The following is a 23,382-nucleotide window of genomic DNA, read 5'->3' as shown; positions in this document are numbered from 1 at the left end:
CCCCGAAGGGGCTAGGTTGAGTGGGCTCAAAGCCAGCGCTCAACACCAGTGTACAGACAGTGGGGAGCTGTGAGGCTGTGCGGTGGGGACGTGTCTGCAAGGCTACTGGCTCACAGCGGGAAGGGGCGTGTCTGGGCCGCCCCGAGGCCCACCCGGAGCTTACGCTGCCCCTGTTGAGTGGTGCGTCTCACACAACTACCCAGCCAGCTAGGGCGGCGATAAGCGGCACTTCGGAGGAGTGGCGTGACGAGGCCCAGCCTTCCTGGGTGCGGCGTCTGGTCCCTTCCCAGCTTTCCCTCCTCACGGTGCTTGGTGGTGGTAACCCATTGGAGTTCCGGTTCCGGTTGCTGTGGCTGCGGGCGGGCGGTGAGTCTGGAGCAGGCGCGCAGTTGGTGCTCCAGCTCTGTGCTTTCCTCCTCAGCGTGACTAGGGCTTGCTGCTGCTCGGGGGGGCTGCGCTGCCCCTGACTCCCGTCTGGGCGATGGTGCGGCCTGAGGACGCCTCCATCCCCCGCCGACGCTGACTCGGGTCCCCCAATCCATGGCCGCCTCGGCGCCGCCCCCACCGGACAAGCTGGAGGGAGGCAGCGGCCCCGCACCACCCCCCGCGCCGCCCAGCACCGGGAGGAAGCAGGGCAAGGCCGGTGAGAGCGCAGAGAAGGGCAGGGGCTATGGAGGCCTAGGACCCTGGAACCTCGGATGGAACGGTTGGGGGATGGGGGAAGTTGCCTAGGAGCTTGGAGGTAGCTTCAGGGGAGAAGGGTCAGTGGTTTGGGACAGGTGTCACAGAACACTTTAGGTTTTGGAGGACACTGAATTGAGAAAACTTGGTAGTTTTGAAGAGATTGGGTCATTTTTGATTTGAAGGAAGATGTAGCTGAGAGTGTAGTCATACTAGCCATTTTTCATATTTCACCCCTGTTTCTTAAATAAGTAAGCAAGTATACGTGGAAGTTAGAGTCTGGAGAGTGGCTGGGAGGAAAGAGACTGTAGAAACCTCAGGAAAACTTGCCTCCGTCTGCCCATTGCTGCTCTTCCAGGTCTGCAAATGAAGAGCCCTGAAAAGAAGCGAAGAAAGTCCAATACTCAGGTAAGCGGGGGTCTGTGGTGGGAGTGTTTCCTAGAAGCCCCTCCTGCTTTGTCTAGCTGTGTCCCCGTTGCTCTTCTGTGCTTTCCATCAGGTGCAGGATCAAGAAAAAGTGGAAATACTCTTCTCTCTTTTCCCTTTTGGGTCCTAGTTCTGTCTTGATGACGTTTAGCCCAGCCTTTTTTCCTTCCTTTTGGAGACAAGGTCTCATGTATCCCAGACTGGCTTCATATTTGCTGTGTAGCCAAATGACTTTAGGTCTCTATGATCTTCCTGCTTCAGCTTTCCAAAGTGATGGGATTTCAGACGTGCAACACCATACGAGTTTCTGCAGTGCTGGGGACCCCCTGGATGAGTGCATGTGCCCTAGGAGGCTAGAAGAAGGGGTCAGATTCCCCAGAACTGGAGGAGAGGGGCGCCTAGGAGCTACCAAGTGGGTGCTGGGAATAGAACCCAGAGCTTCTGCAAGAACCTGAAGTGCCCCAAAACCTGCGAGCCATTTCTCCTGCCCGCACTCTACTTTTTTTTTTGAGACAAGGTGCCCAGCCTTGCTTTTTTTTTTTTTTTTTCGGAGCTGGGGACCCAGAACCCAGGGCCTTGTGCTTGCTAGGCAAGTGCTCTACCGCTGAGCTACATCCCCAACCCCCCAGCCTTGCTTTTCTCTCTGCTGGCATGACTGGCATGTATCACAGGCCCAGCTTACTGAGTCTTTTCTAAGTGTCATAATGCTACAATGCTTTGACAGTTGTTCTCTTATAAAAGTTTAGAAAATACAAGGCTTTTAAAAAGTTAAATACTTCCCTGTGCATGGTGGTGCACATCTTTAATCTCAGGACTTGGGAGGCAGAGGCAGGCAGATTTCTGTGAGTTTCAGGCCAGCCAGGGGGCTATACAGAGAAACTGTTTCAAAAAAAAAAAAAAAACCAAAAAAAGAATAAAAAGAAAAAAGTTAAATATTGTGAGTGCTAGCCTAGCTAGCATGCAACAAAGCCTTGAGTTCAAACCCCAGCACCACATACATCAGATATATGCACCCCAGAGAAAGAGGTAGGAGGATGATGATAGTGAGAAGTTCAGGGTCAGCTTGGGTTATATAAGACACTGTCTCAAAATTAAAAATTTTAGAAAATTACTTTGGGGTCAGACCTGGGTTTTGTATTTTTTGAGATTTTTGGTGTTTTTTAAATTATTATTGTTGTATTTAGCCATATGTGTATGTGAATACAACTCTTGAAGGGAGCTGCCTTTTGGTGTTTTGGTTTTTTAAAAACAGTGTCGTTGCACCGCAGGCTCTGCCTTGCCCCCTCTAGCATGTCTAATGTCAGTCAGAGTTTTGGATCCGAGCTGTGTCAGCTTCCAGAGAGTGTGCTGTGTCTGAGGTGCTCTCCTTATTTGCATCTGTCTCCCATCTTCTTCCTGTTTTCACTAGGGTCCTGCATACTCACATCTGACGGAGTTCGCTCCACCCCCGACCCCCATGGTGGATCATCTGGTCGCTTCTAACCCTTTTGAGGATGACTTCGGAGCCCCTAAGATGGGGGGTGCGGGCCCTCCATTCCTTGGCAGTCCTGTACCCTTTGGAGGCTTTCGTGTACAGGGGGGCATGGCAGGCCAGGTCCCCCCAGGCTATGGCACTGGAGGAGGAGGAGGTCCCCAGCCACTTCGTAGGCAGCCACCTCCTTTTCCTCCCAACCCTATGGGTCCAGCTTTTAATATGCCTCCTCAGGGCCCTGGCTATCCGCCCCCAGGCAACATGAACTTTCCCAGTCAGCCCTTCAACCAGTCTCTGGGCCAAAACTTTAGTCCACCTGGTGGGCAAATGATACCAGGCCCGGTGGGGGGATTTGGTCCCATGATCTCACCCACCATGGGGCAGCCCCCTAGAGGCGAGCTCGGTCCTCCTCCTCTCCCCCAACGCTTTACCCAACCAGGAGCACCCTTTGGTCCTTCTCTTCAGAGACCTGGTCAGGGACTCCCCAGCCTGCCTCCCAACACAAGTCCCTTCCCTGGTCCAGACCCTGGTTTTCCTGGCCCTGGTGGTGAAGATGGTGGAAAGCCCTTGAATCCACCCGCCCCCACTGCTTTTCCCCAGGAGCCCCACTCAGGCTCCCCAGCTGCTGCTGTTAATGGGAATCAGCCCAGTTTCCCCCCTAGCAGCAGCGGTCGAGGTGGGGGCACTCCAGATGCCAACAGTCTGGCACCTCCAGGCAAGGCAGGTGGAGGCTCAGGGCCCCAGCCTCCCCCAGGCCTGGTGTACCCTTGCGGTGCCTGTCGGAGCGAGGTGAACGATGACCAGGACGCCATTTTGTGTGAGGCCTCCTGCCAGAAGTGGTTTCACCGTGAGTGCACCGGCATGACCGAGAGTGCCTACGGCCTGCTGACCACCGAGGCCTCTGCCGTCTGGGCCTGTGATCTCTGCCTCAAGACCAAGGAGATCCAATCTGTCTACATCCGTGAGGGCATGGGCCAGTTGGTGGCTGCCAACGATGGGTGACTGTGCGATGGCTTGGGGAAGTGTACATCTCCACCATGCTCTTGCAGGGTGGCTCTCGCTCCTGTCTTCCACTGGCTCCCCATCCCCATGGAGCAGAAGCATGGCTCCTGGGAGCAGAAAAGGAACTGAGGCAGGCAGGCAGGCAGGCAGAAGAGCCTGGGTTGCTTGTTTGTTTGTTTGTTTCTGGGAACTTGTGCACTGAGTACCTCCCAAGACACAGGAAACAAGTCTTGCTGAGCAGAGCCATTCCTAGAGTCCAACTCGAGGCTGCAAGAGAAAAGGGGCTGGAGGAAGTTTCAGAGGACAAGGATGTCCTGTGCGCAGATGACCCCAACACCCGTGCCTACGATCCCTGTGTAGCCCCACGGCTGCTGCTGTAGCTCTTGGAGTCATGTGTTCAAGGTTTCTTCGCTCCCTGAGATAGAGCCCCCTTCTTCAGTCCTGGAAACAAAAGTGGGGATTTCTCTCTTCTCTCTGTCCCTTTGCTTCCCCTGGACCTGACTTACTCCATTCCTCGTGGAGCACCAAATACCTTGAAACAGGAGCGTTCCTGACTAGAGCAGTTGTCTGTCTGGGGCTTCAGGACTGTAGGTAAGAGATGCTGAGAAGACACCTTCCTCATACCAAAGTCACTGGTCCTCTCTCAGCTTCTCTTGTGGTTTTCTCTCAGTGACCATATGTTTTGCCAAAAATTGGGATATGTGGTCCGAGTGACCAGAGTATTTGAAGTTTGGGCTCCCCTGGAAATCTGGACTGGAGGTGTAAGCCCCTTTGTCCCCGCTTGTCTGGTGCACAGTGTGACAGTGCTTTTCTTCAGCTCCTGGTACTCATTTCCTCTGTCTCTCTTGGGGAAACGTACCTTGTACCTCATTCCGTCCCTGATGAAAGGACCCAAGGGAGGCCCTGCTATGGCTTTGGGGACAGGCTGGGCAGTAGGCCCCTCAAAGCCATGACACTATGAGCTGAAAGAACCCGAAGTTTTCTCTTACCCTTTTTTATCCTGCGATGTCATCTTGGGCCTGGTGATCCAGCAACTAGGCTTGGTTTATTTTTATTTTTGTACCACTCTCTGCCAGCGATGGGATTGTGGCCTGATCAGGAGACCCTCTCAGCTGCTCTTCTCTCCAGCTAACCCCAATGTCCATTCCTCAACTGGGTGGGGAAGGCAGGCTTGGGTGTGGCCCTCCTGAGAGAGTCAGAGGTGCCCAGCTTGATGATAAAGGCTACCCTCTGGGACGTCCCATCTCAGTCCTCATGCTCCCTGCATGGGGAGAGAGAAGACACTCAGAGTTGGCAGCCTTTGAAGCTGGAGGCGGCAAGGGTGGACCTGCTTCTTATTCTGCGCCCCTCAGCTCCTAAGCCTCTCTGCTTAGCTCTGTGTTGTACTGTGGTTTTGTTCGCACCTGTTACCTGCCACTACTTTTGTGTTGTCTCCATGGTTTGTAAAATGCTCCCGGGGAGGGCCCATCCCCTTGTTCTTCTCTGCTACTCTTTGGAAGAGAGTGGGTTGGCAGGGATGCTGTTACAGGATCTTTTTGTACGGTTGGATTAATAAAATGACATGAAAATCCAAACAAGGACTCCTTTGTTAATGTTCAAAGAACGTTGGGATAAGCCACTGCTAGGAGGATGCCTAGAGGGTGAGGCTGTCCCTGCTCTAAGCTGCTGAGCGGAGGAGGCCCTTGGAGGAGGCCCCTGGTTTCCCTGTTCCACTTTGTAGGTCCTCAATATGGGGACCTCTGCTTTTGGAGCAATTTTTGGGCTAGTCTGGAAGCCAGAAGGAGTTGGAACCAAGGCCTCTGGCATCTGCCTGAGCTCTGGATTTAAACTTTTCAGTTCCTCTGCGCCTAGATTTTTATTTCAAAATTTTATTTGGGGTGCCCAGGAAGGTGAAGATACTTTGGGCTGACCTGAGGATTTGAGTTCGATCTCCCAAACCCACGGAGTGGGAGGATAGAACTGACTTAGCAGTTTGTCCTCTGGATGGCTCACCAGTTAAGAGTAGTTGCTAGTCTTCCAGAGGACTCAGGTTCAAGTCCCAGCACCCACATGAAAGCTCACAGCCATCTGCAATTCGAATCTACAGCCATGCAAGCAAAACACCCATATATATAAAAATTCGAAAGCTTTTAAGTGCTTCGTTCTCCACAGTGCTCACCGCTGAGTCACATCCAGCCCTGCATTTAATTTCTGGATGCTTTTCTGCCTCAGGCTCCTGTTGTTTTTGTCTGAGTTTCTTGCTTTTGTTATAGTTTGGTTTTTGATTTGGAATTTGTGCAGTGTTACTTTTGTAGCCCAGGCTGGACTTTAACATCCTCTTCTTCATTCTCCGAAGGGCTGGGATTATAGCACCTCCTTCCATTGATTGCTTAAAAGTGTATATTACCTTGTGTTTGTATGATATGTTGAGGTGCAGGCATGTACACATGTGGAGGTTTTACCCAGCTGAGACATTCCTCTGGCCTGAGCCATCCCATAGGGTGAGTGTGAGTGTGTGTGTGTGTGTGTGTGTGTGTGTGTGTGTGTGTGTAGCAGAATCTTTTTTTTTTTTTTAAGATTTATTTTATGTATGTTAAGTACCCTGTCACTGGCTTCAGACACACCAGAAGAGGGCATTGGATCCCGTTACGAGTCACTGCGAGTCACTGCGTGGTTGCTGGGAATTGAACTCAGGACCTTTGGAAGAACAATCAGTGCTCTTAACGGCTGTAGCAGGATCTTACTATGTAGCCCTCGCTGGCCTGGAACTCAGATCTGACTGATTTTAAACACAAGAGACCCACCTGCACACCTGCCTCTGCCTCCTAAGGGCTGGGGTTAAAAGCGTGCACCACCACTCTTGGCCATCCTCCCATTTCCAAAGTAGTGGCATGCTCAGTCTCGGTTGGGGCGGATAGGAGTGGCAGGAGGGCTATTTCTAAACCCACAACTTGCATCGGTCCCCATCCCCCATCCTACAGCTGTCTCTGTCTATCCTGGGACCAACATGGCCCCTGGTCCTTGCTGCCTTATCAGACAGTACCTTCGGTTTTAGGTCTTCCTACTAGACACTAGACATTGAGAAAAGAGGGGAGCTCCCCCCCAAATTTTTTTCGCTGGGGACCACAATTGCCCACCAAAAGATAAACCAAGAGAGAAGTACTGCGTAGATCTCCTCTCCCCTCCCTAGGCGCTCAAGTCCCGCTTTTTATTGGTCAAAAGTTCCCCCTCACACACCCCCGCGGGGAAGTCGACTTTTCACTGGTCAAACACTAGCCACGTGACTCCCCTCCTGTCTTCCTGGGCTGGAAAGCAGGGGAGGTTGCAACAAGTTAAAGCAGAAGATTGAAGCGAGAGCTGGTTCAGGTAAATCCCTTACTGGGAAGGGCCGACAGACTCCCACTTTTATCCCCAGATAACAAAGGAGGGCAAAGTTGTATAAACCCCAGGCGTCCACATACTGCCCAACACAGGACCGAAGGGCGGGGAAGGAGGGAGACAGATGATTCCGAAGCAGGAACTCAGGCAAGTTTTTGTGGTCCCAGGTCCTTCCCTTTAAAGGTCAGAGAAGGATGTTAGAGAGAATCAAGGGCATATCAAACCAGACTTCCCAGTTTTGTGCAGACTGGGAACACTCTCTTTTTAGCCGTGTTTTTAAAACAGCAGAAGTTTTTGTGGATTCCTGTCTGCGTGAAGAGGGGAGAGGAGGGAGTGGGTTTTCTTCATAGAGGTCAAAGACTAAGCGCCCTAAAATCACAGCTGGGAAGGGTGGCAGCTAAGTAGCCGCTAGATTTCTTAGACCGGCTTCCTAATAAGGTATCGATGGGATAGGAGAGCGGTGATGCTTTTTGGTATCAAGGTTTGGGACCCCGAGAGCAGTGCTTCTAGGAAGTCTTCTGCTTAGGTTTTAGGTTTGTCTTGTTGACCCAAATACCATACCATTGCTGGTTTCCATGGAGACAGTGGGTCTGACATCACCCTGGTTGCCATGGTGCTTAGTTCTGGAGGACCTGAGCAGGCTGTAAACAGCCAGGGATAAACAGGGACTTCTGCTCAAGCGGCTGTGGCCACTTCCTTCCTGCTGCCACCTGTTAACAGTCACACATAGCAACTGGGGATAGCAGGACAGTGCAGGGGTGAGAGCCGAAAGCTGAAGGAAGATGGCTGTGTGGGTGTCACTAGAAGAAGGAGTGTGGGGAGCTCGTTTTTTTTTGGGACTTGGTATAGGGAAGTCATTGCAATTGTTCTGTCCCTGTGTGGGATGGGTGCCGGTGTCTAGGAGACATGAGCATTGAGGAAGATGCCACTAGATGTCCCTTACCTATCTTGGGCTTGAATCTTGACCAACAAGAGCCACAGGATTTTTTTTTTTTTTTTCTTTTCTTTTTTTCGGAGCTGGGGACCGAACCCCGGGCCTTGCGCTCGCTAGGCAAGCGCTCTACCGCTGAGCTAAATCCCCAACCCCGGATTTTTTAAGGTAATCAAACAGGACTTAAACCCAACTGGAGTAGATGGGGAGCCTTTGACTGGTACAGTCAAATTCTACATTATGCCACTGGGGAAGCAGTCACATACCTGTCTCTGAATGATCACAGTCCAGGACTCTGTGGGTCAGCTGTCTGTCACTCCATCCCCTTGCTTGATCCCAGTTGCACCTCCCTAGCCCAAGGGCACAGCCTTGCTTCACGCTAGTCTTTGGAAGTGGGGGCGATACCTTAACCCCAGCTGCCCTCCAAGATGATTAGCAAGGGACAAGATCAGAGACCCAGTTTTGCCCCCTCTCATTTTGCAGACTTTAATGTGATTTATTGATGGTAATTGCCACCCCTCCCCTTCTCCCCAATTACTTTTAAGATCCCTGAGATCAAACTCTCTAGACTTTAAGGAGAGAGACCCGGGTGGACCACTGGGCCCTGCCTGACCTGATCCTGCTCACTTCAGTGGCGATCCTAGCCGAGCCCTGCACAGCCAGTGCTGAGAACCCCTAAACCAGTGGTTCCCAACCTTCCTAACACTGTGACCCTTTAATACAGTCCCTTGTGGTGACCACCAACTATAAAATTATTCCATTGCTACTTCATAACTGTGACACTGCTGCTGTCATGAGTCCTAATGTAAATGTCTGATATGCAGGACATCTGACGTGTAAGCCCTGTGGGGTGTCGACTCACAGGTTGAGAAAGAGCTGCCCTAAACCAAGTGCGTGGAGGACTGATGGTGGATGGGTACTGGGACACTTAGGCCTTAAGGAGGTTGGTGGGCTTCTCTTTGGGCTCTGTGGGAGGACACTGGGGACTATGGAGGACCCAGGTCTCTCTCTATTCAGTCAGCCTGTGAGATTCCTCCTCCCTGGCCAGAACACCAGGGGCTGGACTTTTCAACCTTTGTCTTCTTTGAATTTTTAAGGCCAGTGCAGTTTCCCAAGGCCCTATGGATCCTTGAATGAGGTAGCTTCTCTGTGACTTTGGCAAGGTGAACACGCCAGGAAAGCTGTGGGGTCAGAAGGACTGGGACCAGCCTGGGTTTCTGAGGAGATTGCACATCTTTTGATGCCTGGAATCCTGCTGCAGCTGTCTGCCTCTCCTGAAGGAAGCTCCCCTCCCCCTCCCTCTCCCCCTCCCTCCTCCTCCTTCTCCCTCTTTCTCCTCCCCCTCTTGCTCCTCTTCCTCCCCCCCCTCCTCCTCCCTCTCCTCCCCCCTCCCCTTTTCCCTCTTCCTCCTCTTCCTCCTCCCCTCTTCCTCCTCCCCCTCTTGCTCCTCTTCCTCCCCTCCCCTCCTCCTCCTCCCCTCTTCCTCCTCTTCTTCCTCACCCCCCTCTTCCTCCCTCCCCCTCTTGCTCCTCTTCCTCCCCCCCCTCCTCCTCCCTCTTCCTCCTCCCCTCCCCTCCTCCTCCCTCTTCCTCTTCTTCCTCCTCCCCTCTTCCTCCTCCCCCTCCTGCTCCTCTTCCTCCCCCTCCCTCCTCCTCCTCCCTCTTCCTCCTCTTCTTCCTCATCTCCCTCTTCCCCCTCCCCCCTCTTGCTCCTCTCCTCCCTCTTCCTCCTCCTTCCCCTTCCTCTTCCCCTCTTCCTCCTCCTCCCCCTTCCTCCTCCTCTCCCTCTTCCTCCTCTTTATCCTCCTCCCCTCCTCCTTTTCCTCCTCCTCTTCTTTCTTCTTTTTCTTCCTTCTTCCTTCCTCTTTCTTCTTTTTTGGTTGCGTCTTTGAAACAAAATTCATCTGCATTACCCTGACTATCCGGAACTTGCTCTGGCATCACACTCAAAGAGCCACTGGGATGAAAAGTGTAGGCCTCCATGCCCAGGAACTCCATTCTTAAGAGAGCTTTTTTCTCTGCAGGCAGCCACTCTAGCTGCACTAGACCTCCACAACTATGGCCTCCTGCCCGGACTCAGATAATAGCTGGGTGCTTGCTGGCTCTGAGGTAGGAAGAGTGGGCCTGGGAACTCCATGGGAGAGGGGATTCCTACAGGGGTGGACTGCTTTGACTAGAACCTGCAGGAATGAGGGTCCAGAAGAGCAAGGTGTTGCGTGAGAGCGCCAGGGATTAGGGACTGAAGAAGATGGACGCAGTATCTGGGACCAAGAGGTCTCACACAGTGGATGACTGACACGAAATGAGATTGTTCAGAAGTACAGCATCGTACATACAATTTACAGGGAGATGGCCAAGGTCAGCAGCAAGCTAAATCAGACGGTGTTGGCAAAGAACACAGGGTACCTCAGACACCGCTGCCTTGGGATTGATAACCACAGTCTAGGGGAAAGAGTCAAATCACCAGAAACTGCAACCTTGACGCCTTCAAGACACTGGCTCTAGCCCTAGACAAGCATTGCCAAGTCTGTTCATGAACAGGGACACAGAACTAAAGTTTCCTTTGTCCTTTCATCAGTCTTGGGTTGTCCCGGCTGCCCACACTGCTTTCTGGATCTGTCCTGTTTTCTTAGTCCGGATGGTCATGGCAGAGTCCCTGTTGGCTCTCTGAGGCTCCAGAGGAGGGAGGAGATCTGGCACAGAGCTCTGGTGTGGGGCTTGGGCTAATCTGGGAAGAAGGGACCAGATAGGTAGGCTGAGAGAAGCAGAGAGGGACTTCTGGTGTAACCCCAGCAAGAGTAGGGTCGTGAGGTGACAAAGGGGAGCCATGTTGAGACTGCAGAGCCTTAGGATCAGGGGGAGACCTGCTATAAACCATTTTGGAAGGGCCTCTTCGAGGGTGCTGTCTTAGGGCTCGCTGTGAGGAAACACCATGACCAAAGCAACTTGGGATGAAAGGGTTTATTTCAGCCTATCCCCCAGGTAACAATCCATCACTGAGGGAAGGAAGTCAGATCAGAAACTCAGACAGGGCAGGACCTTGGAGGCAAGAGCTGATGTACCCCTGGAGGGATGCTGCTCACTGCTTTGCTCTCCATGGCTTCTCAGCCTGCTTTCTCCTAGAACCCAGAGCCACTAGCCCAGGGATGGCACCACCCACAATGGGATGGGTCCTCCCCCATCAATCATTAATTAAGAAAATGCTCTGTATTGGAATATCCAAGATACAATTCACAAACTACGTGAAGCTCAAGAAGGAAGACGGAAGTGTGGATGCTTCAGTCCTTCTTAGAAGGGGGAACAGAAATACTCACAGGAGGAAATACGGAGACAAAGTGTAGAGTAGAGACTGAAAGGCCATCCAGAGACTGCCCCACATGGGGATGCATCCCATATACAGCCACCAAACCCAGACAGTATGGTAGATGCCAAGTAGTGCTTGCTGACAGGAGCCTGATATAGCTGTCTCCTGAGAGGCTGTGCCAGAGCCTGACAAGTACAGAGGCAGATGCTCACAGCCAACCATTGAACTGAGAACAGGGTCCCCAATGGAGGAGTTAGAGAAAGGACTGAAGTAGCTGATGGGGTTTGCAACCCATAAGAAGAACACACTATCAACCAACCAGACCCCCACCCCAGAGCTCCCAGGGACTAACCCACCGTCCCAAGAGAACACAGGGATGGACCTATGGCTCCATCCACATCTGTAGCAGAGGATAGCCTTGTCGGGCATCAATGGGAGGAGATGCCCTTGCCCCAGTGTAGGGGAATGTCAGGGCAGGGAGGTGGGAGGGAGTGGGTGGGTAGGTGAGGGAGCACCCTCATAGAAGTGGGGTGGGGGTGGGGGGATAACAGGTTTATGGAGGGGAAACAGAGAAATGGGATAACATTTAAAATGTATATTAAAATTGCAATAAAAAATACTGGAAAAAAAAAAAAAGAAAGAAAAAAAGGAAAAAAAAAAAAAAAAAAAAGAAAATGCTCTATAGACCGGCTACAGCCTGATCTTATGAAGACATTTTCCCAGTTGGGGTTCTTGCCTCTCAGATGACTTGAGCCTGTGTCAGGTTGACACAAAATTAGCCAGCACATGTGTCATCTGATGAGTAGACAGTGCAGGGCTGCTGAGTTGGAGAGTAGCCTAACATTCAGTGTCATTGGCAGGGGACCAAGCCTCTGTGTGGCTGGGTGGGGACAGGACAGTGCTTTCAGAGCTCCTACAGCCTCCCAGGTGGTATTCGTTAGGGCAGGAGACAGGAGGGCTGCTGGTACCATCCAGAAGGGAGACGGCCTGGTGGGCTGGGGACAATGGCTAGAGAGGGATGACAGGAAGGGTCGAAGGATCTCAGGCTTCTTTAGAACTACTAGGAGGAGCTGGACATAGTGGAGCAAAAGCTGCGATCCCGCTAATTGGGAGAAGGGGGCTGGAGGATCAGGTCAGGGTTATCCTTGGCTACATAGCAAGTTTTGGGATACATGAGACCTTGTATCATAAAGGAACAAATAAAAATAGGTAGCTAGAGAAGCCACAGAACTCCATTTAGACTTGCTGGGTTTGAGGTGCCCTTATGGAGATCGACCAACAGGGGGGTGAGGAATTGACATCAGCAGTGACCCTAGAGTAGACTACAAGGACCAGTGCCCAATGGTGGGGAGTAAGATAGGCCCTGTGCTCAGTGGGGCCTGGTCTCCTGTCATGGTGCCTTTGCTGACAGCAGGGGACCTGGGCCAAGTATTTCACCTGCTCATCCTTTACTATAAACCAGCCTTGTGATCCTTGCCTTGCAGGGGTAACCTGAGAAAAATAAATGTGATTTGTAAATTGCCAAACAGCATACTGAGGTCAAAAGTCAGTCTAAGCCAGGTATGGAGTGCACACCTCTAATCCCAGCTGTCAGGAGACAGAGGAGGCGGATGGAGCTCTGTGAGTCTGAGGCCAACCTCATCTACATAGTGTGTTCTAGGATAGCCAGGACTATGTAGAGAGTCTCAGTCTCTCTCTCTCTCTCTCTCTCTCTCTCTCTCTCTCTCTCTCTCTCTCACACACACACACACACACACACACACACACACACACACACACACACACACTTACTTTCTCTCTCTCACACTCTAATAATATATATATTTTTAAGTTGGGGAGATGGCTTAGTGGTAAAGCACTTGCCACATACCCACGGGACCAGGCTGTGAGCCAACACCAAGGGCCAGGCTGGCTGTGGCTGGGGGCAGTTGTTGGGCCTCTGCCAGTAGCTGCTGGGAAATGGCTGTTGGGGTCACATAGGCCAATGGGAAAGGCCAGAGAACTCAAGATGGATGTGTGGGTGGGCAGAAGAGAGAACAGCTGAGAGCGTAACTACCATGACCTGGGTCTGGGTCTGGGTCTGGGATGCTGGTTTATGGGGAGCACAACACTGATGATAGGGGGCTGTTGGCTTCCCTCAGGGACTGCTGAGTGAATGCCCTGGTCCCAGAACCTTGCTTGAGGCTATGATTTTATAGAAACCTGGCGCCTGGGGCAGCGGGGGAAGGGTGGGGAGTTGCAGAGTAGAATAAACACTTTGGACAGCACCGGTGCAGAGCAGGCTGCAGTTTCTGAGATGTGGGCTGTAGTATGAGTGCTGTTAGCCCCTCAGATCCTGTCAGGGAATTTCCGCCCCTGATTTTGTCCTGATAAAGTATCTTAGTGCTCGTCTCCCTCTGGCCAGACTCTCCCTGTAGAGACTCTGGGCCCCGAGTCCAGGATGGACCCAGAAGAAGCCCCCCAGGCCCTTCAGGACTCCTCCAAGGCAGATGGTAGAGAATCAGCTGGGACCTTGGACGGAGAAGGTAATGGGGCTCCTGGAGGGTGGGGCGTAGCCTCTCCTCTTATCTTCTTACTTGGGGGAAGGGTGATCACTGTTTGCTAATGTTGCCTTATGAGCCGCCACACTGAAGTAGGGGCCTGAGGGTGCTAGAGGGCTGCCCTGTAGTTCAGTTCAGGGCAGCGGGTTTTTCTGGGCTTTATCTTGCACTGCAGAGACGCTTTTCCAGACGGAAAGTTCCCAGGGCGAAGGTACTGCTCTGCCAGAAGAGTCTGAGGCCAAGGTGAGGAGCTTCCCTGGGGTGGGGAGGAGAGTGGAGAGGGCACAGCTCATAGTTCCATCCATATCAGGGTGCTCTGGGCAGTGATGACGGTCATGGGACGAAGCCCCCAGGAGACACAGTGGTCCAGGAAGATTTGCAGGAGACTCCTATGGTGACAAGCCTTGGACCAGACACACAGGACCTGGAGAGTGATATCCACCCACAGAACCTGCCCTCAAGTCCCAGAGCAGGTCAGGGGCCATCTTGCCTTCTGTTCTGGAGGGGTGGAGGGGTGGCTCAGCAGTTGAGAGCACTAGCTGCCCTTCCAGAGGACCTGAGTTCAATTCCGGCACCCACATGTCAGCTCAAAACTGTAAGTGCAGACAAGAGAAGTTAGGGAGCGCGAATGAGGGCCCATGATGGCTGAATCTTTCTTTTCTTCAATGCGTCCTCTTTTTTTGCTTCTAGAGCAGGGGTTCTCAACCTTCCTAATGTTGTGACACTTTAATACAGTTCCTCATGTCATGGTGACCTCCAACCATAAAGTTATTTCCATTTCTACTGCATATGTGTAATACCTATGTATCATATCATAATGTAAATATCATAATGTAAATATCATAATGTAAATATCTATGTTTTCCAGTGGTCTTAGGTGGCCTCTGTGAAAGGGTCATTTGACTCCCAAAGGGTTGCAACCCACAGGTTGAGAACCTGCCCTAGGACATACCCTTTATTCCCTTGAGCTGGCTCTGACCCACGATGAGGGATGGTGAGAGGCTCAGGGACTCTGTAAGAAGCTGAGTGGCCTGAGCCAAAGATCCAGTCAGACCACAAGGGATGCAGAAAGGGCATGCAGTTCAGCAGTTCCTGAAGGAGTGGGAGGGAGACAGCTCGGTCAGGTGATGGTGAGAGTGAGGGAGAGGCAGGGACAGTTGGAGGTGCCATTTGAGAAGATTCTTGAGCATCGAGTAGGTCAGGAGAAAACATCCCAGAACGTGGCATCGACAGAAGCCTGCGGCTAGTCCATGGTCTGTTCAAGGCAGTGGCAGAGGTGACAGGAGACACACCTCCCCACACCCTCCATCTCTGTCGAATGGCCATGGGGAGGAAGAGATTGGGGCCAGGTGCCATTAACGGGGCAGCTGCAGGAGTCAGACGGAAGACCTAAGGCAGGCCTGCGAGGCCTGTAAAGAGAGTCTACTGACTGCGAAGGCCATCAGTGGAGAACCGTCTGACTGACGTGGGATAGAGAGGAAAGATTGAGGCTAACCAGAAAGGCAGTGATGTCCTTTCCTCCTGGGGGGGGGGGTGGCGTACCCAGAAGAATGTGGCTAGAGGACATATAGTCAGAGAGGCAAGCCTAGGATACTGGGAAGGCCACAGAGGGGAGGTCAGTGGAGTGGGTAAGAGGTTATGAGGGGAGTTATTAGCCTTAGGACTGGGAAAAGCCAAAATGGCCCAGTAGCCAAGGAGGTTAAAGGGGACGCAGGAAGGTGGCATCCTGTGTAGAAACTTGATGTGAGGCACACTGGGAGAGGGAGGGTTTTAGGATAGACATGGCTCTTGTGTTTGTAGATGTTTGTCAATGACTGGACAGGGCCAGTCAGTTAGTACCCAGGCCTAGATGGGCAGTCTTCTGTGCCTTCTCGGTGGCCAGGACTGGGCCTCCCTGTGCCTTCCTCCTCCTCCTCCTCCTCCCCCGTCTCCCTATGCTCATCTCTACTTGTCTCACTGCCCTGTCCCTTCCCTTCCTCCAGTTTGGAAAGAGCATGGCTGCTCTAGCAGTGATGATGACACTGATGTAGATGTGGAGGGTCTTCGGAGACGGAGGGGCCGAGAGCCTAGCCCACCCCAGCCCATGGCAGCCGTGGATGGAGAGGACCAGGCCAAGGGCGAGGGTATAGGAGAGCTGGGCATCTCTCTCAACATGTGTTTCCTGGGGGCCCTGGTTCTTCTGGGCCTGGGGATCCTCCTGTTCTCTGGTGAGTACTACTGGTTGGGCCTTGCTGCCGTGTCTGCCCTTACCTCTCGCTGCTTCCCTGAGGCCTTACCAGGCTTTCTTCATCTCCAGGCGCACTGCTGGAGCCCGAGACTGGTGAGCAGGAGACTCTGCCTTGGCTTTCTTTCTGGGTTGGGCGGTAATGTGCATTGTATGGGGAGTGGCTCTCAGGTAAGGTGTCCAGAGTTGCCTGTTATCTCTTCAGCTCTTGAACTTGTCCGCAGGACTAGGAGCCGTGGGGTGTGCTCGGGGAAAGGAGGATGACTGGGAGAGGGGTGATGGGCTCTGTGGATCGGGGGCTTAGATTCAGATGCTCACTTACCTACAGGGCCCGTGGAGGAAGCCGAATTGCAGGTCTTTCCAGAGACTGAGCTGGTACAGACTGTGGGGAACAGGCAGGTTCGTATAGGTTTCCATAGTGGGCGAGGGAGCACCGGTGGGGAGGAGCTGGGCTGCTCTACCTGGGAGGGAGCATGAAGTAGCTGCTCTTCTGTCATCAGGATGAGGTAGAGCAGCTGCAGGCCTCAGTACCACCTGACAGTGTCCCCAGCCTGCAAAGCATGGGGCTTCTGCTGGACAAGCTGGCCAAGGAGAACCAGGATATCCGGCTGTTGCAGGCTCAGCTGCAGGTGGGCCCTAGCAAGAGGGAGGGCTTCATCTGGCCACCTTTACCCAGGTGTATGTCCTAGTGGGTTCCCCCAGAAGGAGTTTTCCCTATTCATCTGATCCTGGAGCCTCCCTGTTTGCCACTGTAGTAAGGGCATCTTCTTGTTCTGGCTGACTTTCCTCATGCTAAGGGCTATGTTGAGACCGGTGTACCTGTTTTACATGTCAGGTCACCTCTGAGCGACGAGTATGATCGTCCCATTTGAAGAACATACCACGACTCTTACTAAGTGCTAGGATCAATGCACAGTGTCTGCTCTGGGTATGGCGGGTGGGAGAGGGACGAGGAGGGCTAGATAGTGGCTATGCTGGGTCTAAAGAGTAAGTGTTTGCTATGTAAGGACATAGATGCTGGGTAGAATTTGACCATCTCAGGACAGTTCCTCAGATGAGGGGTGGAGAAGAGGAGGAGGAACCCCTCTGGCTCTCCAAGGCAGCACTGGGGCTCAAACCCAGGGCCTTGCACAGACCAAGCAGGCTCACTCCCAACAGAACTCCATCTCTAGCCCTTGCCCACTCTAATAGAATAGAATCGGGGTAGAAGGCCTTGTGCCCGCCCTGATATGGACTTCTTCTGTTTTCTTCTGTTCCTAACTACGTTCTAGGCTCAGAAAGAAGAGCTTCAGAGCCTGTTGCACCAGCCCAAAGGGCTGGAAGAGGAGAATGCCCGGCTCCGGGAAGCCCTGCAGCAGGGCAAGACCTCCCACCAGGCCCTAGAGTCAGAACTGCAGCAGCTAAGGGCCCGACTCCAAGGGCTTGAGGCTAACTGTGTCCGGGGTGTGGATGGGGTGTGTCTCAACTGGGGTGGAAGTCCACAGGGTGGCAAGGCCACTACAGAACAAGGCCACAAGGGGCAGGAACCAGACCCCAGCTTATTGGAGCAGCATAAGCAGCTTGAGGCCGAGGCCAAGGCCCTAAGGCAGGAGCTGCAGAAACAGTGGCAGCTGTTGGGCTCTGTGCACCGCGACCTGCAGAGGGGCTTGCAGGATGCCGGCCGAGGAGCCCCAGCTCACGCTGGCCTGGCTGAACTTGGTCACATGCTGGCTCAGACACTGCAGGGCCTAGAGAGTCAGGGTATTAACACTGGCAGGTCTTCCAATGACTCCGAGGCCTGGCACCAGAAGAAGCCTCGCTTCCAGCATCCCAGGGAGTGGAGTGGGAGGGAGAAGTGGCGTGGGGGGCAGAGGGATCAGAAGGCTGAGCACTGGAAGCTGAAGAAGGAGGAATCTGGCCAGGACAGGAAGAAGAGCTGGAGGGATGAGGGCAGGGAATACACGGGGCACTGGAAGGAGAACAGGCCGAGGGCCGAAGAATCGGGGAGCAGAAAGGACAGCAAGCGACAGGACCCCAAGGTACACCCTAGGAAAAGTGGGAACTCCCACTCTGGGGAAAGGCAGAAGCATTCTTGGGGGAAAGACAACAGCCCTGACTCTGTGTCCTGGGAGGAGCTGCTAAGGCGCAAGTACCGGCCCCCTCAGGGCTGTTCAGGCGTGGCCGACTGTGCCCGGCAGGAGGGCCTGGCCCTCTTTGGTGTGGAGCTGGCCCCTGTGCGGCAGCAGGAGCTGGCCTCTGTGCTGAGGGAATACTTGGCTCGGCTGCCCTGGGCCGGACAGCTGACCAAAGAGCTGCCCCTCTCACCTGCTTACTTTGGAGAAGATGGCATCTTCAGGCATGACCGCCTTCGCTTCAGGGATTTTGTGGATGCCCTGGAGGACAGCCTGGAGGAGGTGGCACTGAAAGAAACAGGTGACGATGATGAAGTGGATGACTTTGAGGACTTCATCTTCAGCCACTTCTTTGGAGACAAGGCACTGAAGAAGAGGTGGGAATTGGGGGTGGGCGGGGGAGGGAGTAGCCGAGGGGTTTGAAGGCATTGGGCCCTGAATGCAGAGGTCTGCAGCTTGAGTCTCTCTCTTCATTTCTGATCCCCAGGCCTTAGAGAAGGCTTCTGGGTACACTTTCTATCTTCCCATGAGGGGCTACGGTGGTCCTCAGGGGTATCCTTTTGAGCTAGAACCCCCCTTTCCCCACCTTGCCTGTACATAGAGGGCCCCTTCTTGTCTGCCCCAAAGGATTCATCCTGAAGCCCAGGTATCTCCCAGGTTTGGTGGCTGCCGCCTGAGGAACAGGGCTCCTTCTCCTTAGTGTCCTATCTCAGTACCTGGTATTGTTTCCTAAAGACCATTCCTTGTCTGCCCTGTCTCCCCATAGGTCAAAGAAGAAGGAGAAGCAGCCTTGGAACCACAGAGCTGTGGGGCCCAGGGAAGAGCACAGCCGCCATCCCCACCACTACCACCAAGGCTGAGCCCTGCTCCTGCTGCAACCACTGGCCTTGGCATGCACCCAGCTAAAGATCCCTGGAATTATGTGACCCATGCTCACACTGTCCAGTGGGCTCCTCCTGGCTCGTTAGTGCCCTTGGACGTCCTTCACAGAAAAGAGCAAAGCACTCGGCCCTGCACTGGTACCACTTTTGCTTAAAAAAGGCCGTAGTTGACACTACTGAACTGTTTAAACAAATGTATGCAAATGATAAAGGCCCTGGGTACTAAGTATCCTGTAGGAGCCTGCTGGGGAGGACTCTTATTCTGAAGCCAGAGAGCTGTCCTTTCTTGTGGCTATCCTGGGTCCACAGCACAGCTTACCACTACCCTGCACTGGAGCTGCTGGTTGGAGACTTAGCTCCGGACTTGCCTTGGGGTTTTTGTTAGCTTTGGAGACAGCTGTCGCTAAGCCCGAGGAACCCACACCATGCCTCTTGTGGCTTTCACCTCCCCACCTGAACTGTACACCATGGTAGGGCTCTGTCACTTGAGGTGGTCTCTAAGTGCAAGGGGACACCTTGCAGCCACCACTCCAGTGTTTGGGCACAATCTAGACACTGCACTCAACCTTTTTCCCTTTCTGCCCTCAGCCTTCCCGTCTGTTCCCCATGTTCACCCACCTTTCCCAAGGAATCTAGCCTTGAGTCCAGCCACCAATTGTCTCACAATACACAGTGTGGTATTCTTATCCTCTGAAAGAGGGCTGAAGGGCTGAGAATGGAGTCAATAAAGCAAGGAAACAAACATCCTGTTTCTGCCACACAAGAGTTGGTCCTTTTTTTGGAGCGTGATGGGGAGGGCAGAGAACCTGGTGCCTAGGTCTACAGAGGCCAGGGAGCCACTAGGTGGCGCTCTGGCTCCACCTTTTCCTAGACTTTGCCTCCCTCCTGCGACTGGTCACTACCCCACACCGATGACCCCTACCCACTGACCAGCTCTTAAGAATTCCCAGAACCCCCCTGGTTATTCTTTAGGAACTCCCCCTCCGTTCTAACCTCTACACCATTGGTACCACACTGACTGGGCTTCTAGACCTGGAAATCTCCCACGGTGTGGGGGTGGGGTCAGTGACTACTCAGGCCAGGTCAATTAAGGAGGGGATTAGGGACTGTAGGCGCTAGAAAGGTGCTGGGATCGGCTTCTGAATTATTTAGCAATACTTCCGTGTCACTGTTCAGAGGCTTTTAGGTGCAATGGCTTGTTTAATTCCGGTGCTAGACAAGCCAGGTGGAAATGGAACAAGGGTGGCTCATTCCACAAATGTCCACAAATGTTTAAACATCTATTGTGTGGGATGGGAGGATGGTTCAGCCACTGAGCACAGGCTGCTCTTCAGAGGACCCAGGCTTGACTTCCTGCACCCTCGTGGACTGTCTGCAACTTCAGTCTCCAGGTTCCAATGCTCTCTTCTGGCCTTCTGGGCATTAGGTGAGCACAGTACACAAACATCCAAAAAAACCAAAAACCAAAAAAACCAAAAACCAAAAACCAAAAAAAAAAAAAAACAAACAAACTAAAACAAACACTAAAAATATTACAACTACTAAAGAAGTAAGTAATTGCAAAAAAAAAACAAACTACAAAGGAATATTAAAAAAAAAAAAACAACAAAAAAAAAAAACCCCTAAACAAACAAAAAAAACCCAAAAACACCCATTACATTTTTTTTTTTTAAAAAAGTCTATTGTGTATCAGACAGAGCCAGTGAGGCCCTAGGACTGTAGATCCTTTAATATGCACAGACTCTGCAGCCGGAGGAGCTCTGGTTAGACTTAAGGAACGTTACCTTACACAGGTTAGTGCTGTAGGCTGGGGGCTTCAGGAAGAAGCCTTCTGTTTTAGAAAGACAGTTGTGGGCTGGAGAGATGGCCCAGCGGTTGAGAGCACTGACTGCTCTTCCAGAGGTCCTGAGTTCAATTCCCAGAGACCACATGGTGGCTCACAACCATCTGTAATGAGATGTGATGCCCTCTTCTGGTGTGTCTGAAGACAGCTACAGTGTACTCATGTACATAAAATCAATAAATAAATCTTAAAAAAAAAAAAGGCAATTAAAAAAAAAAAAGACAATTGTATTTCATGACTCTCTGGACCGGTGACCCTCAGAAGTAAGGCAGGTTTAACCCTGTTTTTGCTGTTCCATAGAAGGTCCTCAAAGATTGTCCTGCTTACACAGCTGTGGTGACCTTGGTGGTTGGGAGAGAGCTCAAGGCCAGAGGCAGGCAGGTTGGCAGTCTGTCAGGGTGCTGGGCCTGGAGACGGGGAGAACACAGGCCTGCCTTGGTTTCCTAGAGGGGGTTGGTATGTGACTCTCTGACCTCTGGTTTCCATGTCAAGGGCTCGTTTCTGGTGGATAATAAGTTTTGGAGTCTCAGGGTCCTTCTAGCCCCTTCCCCTTCTTACACATTCAAGACTTTATAGGCTGAACTGCAGGGTCTGTGACTGCCAAGCTAGGAAAGATGGGTGAGCCATTAACCCAAGGGGCTTGCTGGGGAAGGCCAGGGAACCAGGTACATTGGGACCCATGGGGAGGGCCTCACCCCGACCATGGCTCTGAAGCCCCTCTCTCTGTCACCCTCACGACCGACAGTAACACTGAAGAGTGACCACAGACGCTCCCCTGACTATGGGTCCAGTGTGTGGGATGAAGTGTTTAGAAGGGCTGGAGGCAGTGTCTCTGCTCCCTTCCCACGGTGCCTGAGAACCTTGACAGCACTGCAGGACAGAGTGATCCTGGGAGCGGAGGTGCTGGGTGCTGCCGCTGGTCCCCGTTGGCTCCTTAGGGTCTGTGCTGGGGCTTTTCTAGTTGAAGTTCTTGTTGTTTGGTTTGGCTTTCTAGCCTCTCTCTGGGGGCTGCTGCTCTTAGAGTGTCCCTGGGAGCTTTGTGAGAGTGTCACTGGAGTTGAGGGTAGTCGGGCCTCTCCTCTCCGATGTCTCCTCCTCCTCCTCCCCCACCTCTCCCCTACCCCTTCTCTTCCCTCACCTATACTTCTCTCTCCCATCTCCTGTCTTGTTTCTCTTTCTCCCCTCCTTACCCCTCCCCTTCTTTTTAGCATCAGACGCGGGACTCCTTAGCATTATTGCCCAATGGCACCTCTTGCCGTTTTTATCTAGAGACAGGATATTACTGTATATCCTTGGCTGGCCTCAGACTTTCAATCCTCCTCCTCTGGGGCCTGTGGGGTTGGAACTACAGTCCTGTACCGCCACATCCTCTTCGGGGCCTTCTACTTTTAAGTGGAAAACATTTTTTCATTTAGCCAGCCAAAACTGCTTTCCCAGGGGCCACAACTTTTCCACATGGCTCCACATGGCCTCAACCCAGCCTTTTACCATCAGCCTATGCCTGTCATCCCCTGACCCCCTCCATGCTCCCAGTCTCCTCTGCTGGGCCCAAGGACAGACCTCAGGACTAGCTAGGTGTTGCCATGGTAACCTCTCAAAGGCACCCAGGTGCAGAAGCTCTTTTTTTTTTTTTTTTTTTTTGTTTTTTTTCGGAGCTGGGGACCGAACAGGGCCTTGCGCTTCCTAGGTGGCGCTCTACCGCTGAGCTAAATCCCAGCCCAGAAGCTCTTTATAGTCATCCCTGTTCTAGGTCACAGATGTGTCTGGTCCCTTCACATGCTTACACCAAGGGCCTTGGTGCTTCTCCATTTCAGTGCAGTGATGTCCTGAATCCAGACACACCAGGTCTCTCCCCGCTTTGCTGCTTCATCTCGGATCTGCCTGAGCCACAGAATCCCACTTAGACTTCTGAGTCTGCTGGCCCGGCACCCTGGGATGGCTTCCTTTTCTATCAGTGTCCGGCCCAGGAGACCTAACTAGAACTTTGGCTGAGTAAGTTTGGGGTTGGAAAACCTAGTGTGTCAGGTTTCCAACTTGATCACCTACAGGCCCTGGGTAAGATGTCCAGACTCCCTTAGGACTCAGCCAGACTCTCATGCAAGTTAGAAGTGGCAGTGCCCCCTTTTAGTGAGTCACTGTGAGATCCATGACGGGGCTCTTCAAGTGGTGGAGTACGGTCATTCGTGGATGCTTACCCATGGTTGATGCTCTAGTCCCCTATATAAAAGGGCATGGCGGGCTGGAGAGATGGCTCAGTGGTTAAGAGCACTGCTCTTCCCGAGGTCCTGAGTTCAAATCCCAGCAACCACATGGTGGCTCACAACCATCTGTAATGAGATCTGATGCCCTCTTCTGGTGTGTCTGAAGACAGCTACAATGTACTCATATATAATAAAAACAAAACAAAACAAAAAAACAAAAACAAAAAGGGCATGGCGCTGGTATATGCCCCACACAGAGCCTCCTGTGCAACTGGAACATCTCCTGATTACTGATGGTGCTACCCAATGTGATCGATCTAAACGCTAAGTGTTTGTTACACTGTATTGTTTAGGGAATAACAAGGAAAACCCTTGCACATGCTCAGAACATTTTCTTTTGCATCAGTTCTT

At 52.5% G+C, this 23,382-nt stretch overlaps 2 protein-coding genes across 3 annotated transcripts; both read left to right on the top strand.

Annotated features, from left to right (window-relative positions):
• The first annotated feature begins 23 nt into the window (after nt 1-23).
• Nucleotides 24-5,154, top strand: Pygo2 (pygopus family PHD finger 2). Of its 2 annotated transcripts, none has more exons than XM_032897959.1 (3): nt 24-643; nt 1,040-1,089; nt 2,516-5,154. In XM_032897959.1, the coding sequence occupies exons 1-3, from the start codon at nt 541-543 to the stop codon at nt 3,578-3,580; spliced, it is 1,218 nt and encodes a 405-aa protein (XP_032753850.1). In that variant the 5' UTR covers nt 24-540; the 3' UTR covers nt 3,581-5,154. The 2 variants fall into 2 exon arrangements, with proteins under 2 accessions (XP_032753850.1, XP_032753851.1); XM_032897960.1 differs by having other exon boundaries at nt 551-643; nt 934-1,089.
• Nucleotides 5,155-6,830: 1,676 nt separating this feature from the next.
• Nucleotides 6,831-19,690, top strand: Pbxip1 (PBX homeobox interacting protein 1). Its single transcript, XM_032897955.1, has 11 exons — nt 6,831-6,925; nt 9,892-9,976; nt 13,576-13,696; nt 13,887-13,954; nt 14,022-14,184; nt 15,694-15,918; nt 16,008-16,031; nt 16,264-16,334; nt 16,436-16,564; nt 17,207-18,423; nt 18,813-19,690. Exons 2-11 carry the CDS (start codon nt 9,926-9,928, stop codon nt 18,904-18,906), a joined length of 2,163 nt encoding a protein of 720 aa, XP_032753846.1. The 5' UTR covers nt 6,831-6,925; nt 9,892-9,925; the 3' UTR covers nt 18,907-19,690.
• Nucleotides 19,691-23,382: the final 3,692 nt, after the last annotated feature.

The sequence above is a fragment of the Rattus rattus genome, chromosome 3 (genome assembly GCF_011064425.1).
Source record: "Rattus rattus isolate New Zealand chromosome 3, Rrattus_CSIRO_v1, whole genome shotgun sequence".
NCBI classification, from domain to species: Eukaryota; Metazoa; Chordata; class Mammalia; order Rodentia; family Muridae; genus Rattus; species Rattus rattus.
This window is presented reverse-complemented; position numbering and strand designations above follow the sequence as displayed.

What these genes read in the sequence shown, in the direction of transcription:
- Pygo2 (XM_032897959.1), top strand. Translation starts at nt 541, where the DNA reads ATGGCCGCCTCGGCGCCGCCCCCACCGGACAAGCTGGAGGGAGGCAGC. An exon ending in GAGGAAGCAGGGCAAGGCCG is followed by an intron (nt 644 to 1,039) that starts GTGAGAGCGCAG and finishes CTGCTCTTCCAG; the next exon opens with GTCTGCAAATGAAGAGCCCT. An exon ending in GAAGAAAGTCCAATACTCAG is followed by an intron (nt 1,090 to 2,515) that starts GTAAGCGGGGGT and finishes TGTTTTCACTAG; the next exon opens with GGTCCTGCATACTCACATCT.
- Pbxip1 (XM_032897955.1), top strand. Translation starts at nt 9,926, where the DNA reads ATGGCCTCCTGCCCGGACTCAGATAATAGCTGGGTGCTTGCTGGCTCT. An exon ending in GGGTGCTTGCTGGCTCTGAG is followed by an intron (nt 9,977 to 13,575) that starts GTAGGAAGAGTG and finishes CCCTCTGGCCAG; the next exon opens with ACTCTCCCTGTAGAGACTCT. An exon ending in TGTTGCAGGCTCAGCTGCAG is followed by an intron (nt 16,565 to 17,206) that starts GTGGGCCCTAGC and finishes ACTACGTTCTAG; the next exon opens with GCTCAGAAAGAAGAGCTTCA.